This window comes from Salvelinus namaycush, chromosome 16, assembly GCF_016432855.1.
Source record: "Salvelinus namaycush isolate Seneca chromosome 16, SaNama_1.0, whole genome shotgun sequence".
Taxonomy (NCBI): domain Eukaryota; kingdom Metazoa; phylum Chordata; class Actinopteri; order Salmoniformes; family Salmonidae; genus Salvelinus; species Salvelinus namaycush.
Genome location: NC_052322.1, coordinates 25,859,887 through 25,867,908, shown reverse-complemented (window position 1 = coordinate 25,867,908; position 8,022 = coordinate 25,859,887). Strand labels below are relative to the sequence as shown.

Sequence of the window (8,022 nt, the reverse complement as noted above, 5' to 3'; positions counted from 1 at the left end):
TAGAAATTGCGTCATCTGTGGATCTGTTGGGGCAGTAAGCGAATTGGAGTGGGTCCATGGTGTCTGGGATGATGGTATTGTGAGACATTACCATTTCAAAGCATTTCATGGCTACAGATGTGAGCTCATAGAAGGCATTTAGCTCATCTGGTAGGCTTGTGTCACTGGGCAGCTCATGGCTGGGTATCCCTTTGTAATCTGTGATAGTTTGCATGCACTGCCACATCCATTGAGCGTCAGAGCCGGTGTAGTAGGCTTTGCCTGTTTGATATAGGTGATTTAGTTATGCTACTGGGACAATCACCGGACTTCTGATACTCTTATACAGAGTGAATTACAGTAGTGAGTTTTTGTTGTACTTCCAAACACATTATTTACACTATTTTCTCTAGTGAAGGTTTATTTTATTAAAATATAACTTTTACATTTACGGTGTATTTTTGCCACACATTTTTGGTTGTAGAGTAATTACATTGGTTGTTTCTACAACAATTAAACGTTCTTTATTTAAAGACACCTTTTTAAAATGAATTTCACATACATTTTTGTCTCACAATGACTGCCCACGACTGACCTTTGAACGGCACAATGACTGAGCAAAGCGTAGTTATTTAATCACAGAGAAATAGACAGAGGTAGTAATTTAAACTTTTGAAATTATTTAAGTATTTTGTCAATTGACCAACTGGCATGGTCTTATCTTTTATCGAAATATAACTGTTGCAATTAAATGACCTATTTCTGAAATTAGCCTATTATTTCAATTCAATGTGTATTGGTCATGTGCACACGATAGGGTGTAAACCGGCAATAGGTTTGATATCGAAACCAACTATAGCTTTAGGGAATCATTAGTCTAATATTCTAGCGATTTAACGAAAATGTTATCTTTAATTACATCGTTTCTTCCGAGTTTACCTGGATGGCTGACGCTTGATGCAAACCCCCTGGACAGTCTACTCCAAGGTGAGATGTTTGTATCGTTCTAGGCTACTCCGGGTAAAGGCCCTTCTCCTTTCTTGGTTTGTGCCGAATGCCTTTTTGCAGGTTGCTACTCATGCTGTACGTTTATTTTAAGAACCATATTTTATAATACAATTTTGTTGATGACAAATGTTTTGTGTGACACAGGACTTGTCGGGGCATGTGGGATCTCTGTTCTCTGTAACCTGTTGAGAGTACACGTATTCTTAGAGGCTGAAAGGTGAGAAACGTATACAATTATGGACAACTCCCAAAATATGACATTAGAAGATATGATTTCACTTGGGTCTCAGGCTACACTTCTTGTTATTATCATACCTTTTTAATTACATTGTAGTTAGGCAACTTCAGTATATAGGTTAGGCTACATTGTTAGTTGTAATAGCGTTTGATAAATAAACAAACTGATTGTTGCTATACCTGTTGCCCTATAATTAGAATCTGGATGCAATTACCATGTTATAGACAGGGACATTTAAAAACACGTGAGAAACAGGACCAAACCATATAGAAGATGTGGATGTAGATAACTAACCTCATACCTACTACTAAGGCCTCTTGATGTAGTTTAATAATTTGTGCTATTGAATATTGTGCTTGATTTCATCACTATGAACAAAGACTGTAATGTGATTTACATTGTCAATAGTAATCAATGTATCCTTAGAAATCAATGTTTTGTATTTCACTGCTTTGAAATGAATACTTTCTCTACACAGTTCAAGCAACAAAAGCAGCAGTAAAGAGACATCTATGCAGAAGAAACCAAGGCATCAAGCCAGTGCTAAAATTGGGCTGAGTGGAACTCTCCAGTTCTTGTTCCTGTCAGTGATGCTGGCTGTAGTGGGCTCTCGGGTTGCCTCCCTGGTGGTTCTAGAGTTCTCCCTCAGAGCAGTGTCAGCTTGGGTCACAGCTGGACCAGTGAGGCACTTGCAAGATAATAACATAAATGTCACTTATAATTATATGAAAATCTCTCTCACATCTCCCATTCATCAGCCTTGATCCATCTCTAAATTAATTTCCCTCCTGCTCTCTGAATCTGCAGGAGTCCAGTAGGTTCCTACAGCAGCTGCTGGTCCAGTGCCAGTTCTCCCTGGGTTGTGCCCTCAGCTGCAGTCTCCATTTCCTCCACGAGGGGGCGCCACAGCGCTGGCTCTGCCTCCTCCTAGCTGCAGGACTGAGCTGGTTCCTGGCCAGCCAGACTGGGCGCCTACGGCTCCATGTCATTTCACTGTACAAACTACACAGTTCCCAGCGCTACTGTGGAGTGTGCATTGCACTGCTCACATCAGGTTGCTCTTTGTTACCACACCTGACCAGGGCCCTTATGCTCAGCTTTGCAGTGGCTGCCATTTCCGCCATATCTATAATAAACAAACACTTCCTCTCAGCTACAGAAGCCCTCAGGTTCTGGACTCCACTGACAATCTGCTACACACTGCTGGTGGTGTATATGCAGGGTGAGAGACTGAACATACTGTATCATGTATGGGGAAACGTTTAAACAGCAGATTGTCAGATACTATTTGGGTATTTTGTAAATACCACAAAACAACTAAATGACAAGCAGAGTGTTGTCATTCTCATTGAGAAAGCGTTCAACTGATGATAATTATTTTTCTACTCAGAGGAGCAACATCACCAGCCAAGTGGCCAAGCTGTTATAAACACAGTGGTGGTGCGTCTGGGGGGGCTCATGGTCCTGATGCTGACTGTCGGCCGCTGGGCAGATGTGCTCCATATCCTTCTGTGCTTCCTGGGTGAGGCTGGCTGTCTGATACCCTCCAGAGACCTGTTGGATGCTACAACACAGGTGAGAATGATTCTCCTTCAATTTACCGTGCTGTTGCAGGTTGCCCTGCATCCATCAATCTATGTAAATATTTCTGTCATTTCAATTTATCTAACATAATATAAATGTGTGTTTGTATGCAGGATATGGAGGAAGTTCCCAGACATTCCCAGGGAAGTGAGAACCGGAGGAGACACCTGACACATGGCAAAGACCACCAGAGTTAAGTCATGGGAAGAAACTATTTGTGCTGGGAATCTTTCTTAAGCAATAGTCTATTATATTCTATGATTATAATCATATCAATTATTGACAAGTGTTGACTTTTATACCTAGGAAGGATATAATGAAAATAATAATAAAATGGTATTATGACACATCTACTAACCTTTTGAATAAGGTACCTTGCAATAATGTTATTTTCACATAGAAATGCAGAGCTCTTGGGAGATAGGAATGATGCTCTTGACTTTGTTTTCAAATGTCACTGCCATTAAATTGAGCCAGAAGCTCTTTAGAATGCACAGAATGGACCTTATCAGCCCTGAAGTAATCTAACAAATGCTGCTTTAGTGTAAAGCATTGGTTAAGGCTACATCATCTCATGTAACAGTAGCAGCTGCTGTAACAGTATCACTTGACACCAGAGATGTGATCATTATCTCCTGAACACAGGATGTTTATGGTATACAATTTCCTCTACTTTCTTTGGGTAGATTGTATTTCATCACAGGCAGGCTCTCCAGCGCAAGCTATGTCATATTATGTTACAGTGGCAAGAAAAAGTATGTGAACTCTTTGGAAATACCTGGACTTCTGCATAAATTGGTCATAAAATGTTATTTGATCTTCATCTAGGTCACAACAATAGACAAACACAGTCTGCTTAAACTAAACACACAAACAATTATACGTTTTCATGTCTTTATTGAACACCGTGTAAACATTCACAGTGCAGGGTTGAAAAAGTATGTGAACCCTTGGATTTAATAACTGGTTGACCCTCCTTTGGCAGCAATAACCTTAACCAAACGTTTTCTGTAGTTGCAGATCAGACCTGCACAACGGTCAGGAGGAATTTTGGACCATTCCTCTTTATAACACTGTTTCAGTTCAGCAATATTCTTGTGATGTCTGGTGTGAACTGCTCTCTTGAGGTCATGCCACAGCATCTCAATCGGGTTGAGGTCAGGACTCTCCAGAAGGCGTATCTTCTTCTGTTGAAGCCATTCTGTTGTTGATTTACTTCTGTGTTTTAGGTCGTTGTCCTGTTGCATCACCCAATTTCTGTTGAGCTTTAAATGGCGGACAGATAGCCTTACATTCTCCTGCAAAATGTCTAGATAAACTTGGGAATTTATTTTTCCGGCGATGATAGCAAGCTGTCCAGGCCCTGAGGCAGCAAAGCAGCTCCAAACCATGATGCTCCCTCCACCATACTTTACAGTTGAGATGAGGCTTTGATGTTGGTGTGCTGTGCCTTTTCTTCTCCACACATAGTGTTGTGTTCCTTCCAAACAACTCAACTGTAGTTTCATCTGTACACAGCATATTTTGCAAGTAGCGCTGTGGAACATCCAGGTGCACTTTTGTAAACTTCAGACGTATAGTAATGTTTTATTTTGACAGCAGTGGCTTCTTCCGTGATGTCCTCCCATGAACACCATCCTTGTTTAGTGTTTTACGTATCGTAGACTCGTCAACAGAGATGTTAGCATGTTCCATAGATTTCTGTAAGTCTTTAGCTGACACTCTAGGATTCTTCTTAACCTCATTGAGCATTCTGCGCTGTGCTCTTGCAGTCATCTTTGCAGGACAGCCACTCCTAGGGTGTAGCAACAGTGCTGAACTTTCTCTATTTATAGGCAATATGTCTTACCATGGACTGATGAACATCAAGGCTTTTAGATATACTTTTGCAACCCTTTCCAGCTTCATGCATGTCAACAATTCTTAATCTTTGGTCTTCTGAGATCTCTTTTGTTCAAGGCATTGTTCACATCAGGCAATGCTTCTTGTGAATAGCAAACTCACATTTTGTGACTGTTTTTATAGGTCAAAGCAGCTCTAACCAACATCTCCAATCTTGTCTCATTGATTGGACCAGGTTAGCTGACTCCAATTAGCTTTTGGAGAAGTCATTAGCCTAGGGGTTCACATACTTTTTTTCAACCTACAGTCGTTGCCAAAAGTTTTGAGAATGACACAAATATTAATTTTCACAAAGTCTGCTGCTTCAGTGTCTTTAGATATTTTCGTCAGATGTTACTATGGAATACTGAAATTACAAGCATTTCATAAGTGTCAAAGTGTTTTATTGACAATTACATGAAGTTGATGCAAAGAGTCAATATTTGCAGTGTTGACCCTTCTTTTTCAAGACCTCTGCAATCCGCCCTGGCATGCTGTCAATTAACTTCTGGGCCACATCCTGACTGATGGCAGCCCATTCTTGCATAATCAATGCTTGGAGTTTGTCAGAATTTGTGGGTTTTTGTTTGTCCACCCACATCTTGAGGATTGACCACAAGTTCTTAATGGGATTAAGGTCTGGGGAGTTTCCTGGCCATGGACCCAAAATATCGATGTTTTGTTCCCCGAGCCACTTAGTTATCACTTTTTCCTTATGGCAAGGTGCTCCATCATGCTGGAAAAGGCATTGTCCGTCACCAAACTGTTCCTGGATGGTTGGGAGAAGTTGCTCTCGGAGGATGTGTTGGTACCATTCTTTATTCATGGCTGTGTTCTTAGGCAAAATTGTGAGTGAGCCCACTCCCTTGGCTGAGAAGCAACCCCACACATGAATGGTCTCAGGATGCTTTACTGTTGGCATGACACAGGACTGATGGTAGCGCTCACCTTGTCTTCTCCGGACAAGCTTTTTTCCGGATGCCCCAAACAATAGGAAAGGGGATTCATCAGAGAAAATTACTTTACCCCAGTCCTCAGCAGTCCAATCCCTGTACCTTTTGCAGAATATCAGTCTGTCCCTGCTGGTTTTCCTGGAGAGAAGTGGCTTCTTTGCTGCCCTTCTTGACACCAGGCCATCCTCCAAAAGTCTTCGCCTCACTGTGCGTGCAGATGCACTCACACCTGCTTGCTGCCATTCCTGAGCAAGCTCTGTACTGGTGGTGCCCCGATCCAGCAGCTGAATCAACTTTAGGAGACGGTCCTGGCGCTTGCTGGACTTTCTTGGGCACCCTGAAGCCTTCTTCACAACAACTGAACCGCTCTCCTTGAAGTTCTTGATGATCCGATAAATGGTTGATTCAGGTGCAATCTTACTGGCAACAATATCCTTGCCTGTGAAGCCCTTTTTGTGCAAAGCAATGATGACAGCACATGTTTCCTTGCAGGTAACCATGGTTGACAGAGGAAGAACAATGATTCCAAGCACCACCCTCGCTTTGAAGCTTCCAGTCTGTTATTCGAACTCAATCAGCATGACAGAGTGATCTCTAGCCTTGTCCTCATCAACTCACACCTATGTTAACGAGAGAATCAATGGCATGTTGTCAGCTGGTCCTTATGGGGCAGGGCTGAAATGCAGTGGAAATGTTTTTTGAGATTCAGTTCATTTGCATGGCAAAGAGGGACTTTGCAATTAATTGCAATTCATCTGATCACTCTTCATAACATTCTGGAGTATATGCAAATTGCCATCATACAACCTGAGACAGCAGACTTTCTAAAAATGTATATTTGTGTCATTCTCAAATTTTGGCCACGACTGTACACTGTGAATGTTTAAATGATGTATTCAACATATACAAAAATACAATACATTGTGTGTTTATTAGTTTAAGCACACTGTTTGTCTATTGTTGTGACTTAGATGAAAATCCTATCAAATTTGATGACAAATTTATTCAGAAATCCAGGTAATTCCAAAGGGTTCACATACTTTTTCTTGCCACTGTATATTAATGTGAACCATGCCAACTCATCTTGAAAATAAGCTTGTACAAAATGGCTGAAGCATAATGTTGGCACTTGTAAGTCACACAAAATGGCGTTATACAAAGTGACTATACAGGCTATTTTCAGAAAAGAGGAACAAACCAATCCCATAACTCACTGCATAGAAAGTGTCAAATCTAATAGTTTGAATTCTGATTGTTTTGAGTGTCTTCAGACAAGTATATTATGTGTATGAATAAATTGAATATACCTAAACACTAAAATGTAAATTATGCCTCCCACGAAAAGCCTATTCGGCGCTGTTTTCCTTGCTGTATGCAGTTCTCGTTTAAATCCGAAATTTATGGCACCCACAAACCAGATTTTTATCAGTCCTTTATCTTTTGATAGCAGTTTTGAGACACTGTTTATATGCGCCGATTTTATTTGACAGTGGGTGATTTATTTGCCTGCATCCAAAATGGGGCTTTGTTTATTCCGTTAATTTATTCCATGATCTGTTGAAGAAATGTGGATAATAAAACGGTGCCGCATTTTCAAAATAATCCAGGGTCGACCAAGACCGAAGTTGTAAAGGACATTGGCATAGTATAGGTTCGGTAGTTCCACCACAATGTTTTTAGGCAATGCGAACATTTTACAATCCACGATGTTATTGGTAGACTTTATTAAGCTGTTCCTTTTTACAACAGAACGATGAATCGTTGAGTTTACTGGAAGGACACGATTATTTCCAACAACGCTCTTTCTTTTTTTTTAAAACAGTGGGAATTATAATTTTCCTGTACCTCCTCTGACGGCTGGACTCTACTGTAGACTATTTCTAGAAAATGTCTCTCTTGACCCCTTGGTAGCATGCCATACGCATGCGTCCTTGTTCCAAAATGCAGATCCTTTTTTACCGCATTGCAGCGCATGCCTACGTAGGCCTCCTAATAGAAGGCAAATTCGTTTTAAAAATTCTTTATCAATCTTTATTCAAACTGTCCATTAGATTTCATGAAACCTTCACTGTAAACTGTATCATTCCTTCAAGTAATTTGATATTTAACTAGCATTCTGCACTTGCAACACCATGGACGTTGACCTATAGGCTATCATATCTTATCACATTGTATACTTGCTTTTTTGGACTTTTGGACTTGTGCCTGATTTCTCCTGGCAATTAATAAACAGCTCAGAAAAGAGCAAAAGTGTTGAATTACTGACATTGTGGTATAGCCACTAAATTGTAATGGCATTGTAACTCATTTACTTATTCAAACGGGCAAAGATATATTTTGTACAGGTAATGCACTGCTAGGTATGTTATAGATTCAAGG

General features: G+C 40.5%; 1 protein-coding gene across 2 annotated transcripts; it reads left to right on the top strand.

Moving 5' to 3' along the window:
- The first annotated feature begins 575 nt into the window (after nt 1-575).
- On the top strand, nt 576-3,166 carry tmem82 (transmembrane protein 82). 2 transcript variants are annotated; one of them, XM_039010873.1, is made up of 6 exons: nt 576-966; nt 1,132-1,204; nt 1,704-1,905; nt 2,033-2,447; nt 2,616-2,800; nt 2,923-3,166. In XM_039010873.1, the coding sequence occupies exons 1-6, from the start codon at nt 882-884 to the stop codon at nt 3,004-3,006; spliced, it is 1,044 nt and encodes a 347-aa protein (XP_038866801.1). In that variant the 5' UTR covers nt 576-881; the 3' UTR covers nt 3,007-3,166. The 2 variants fall into 2 exon arrangements, with proteins under 2 accessions (XP_038866801.1, XP_038866800.1); XM_039010872.1 differs by having other exon boundaries at nt 1,704-1,935.
- Nucleotides 3,167-8,022: the final 4,856 nt, after the last annotated feature.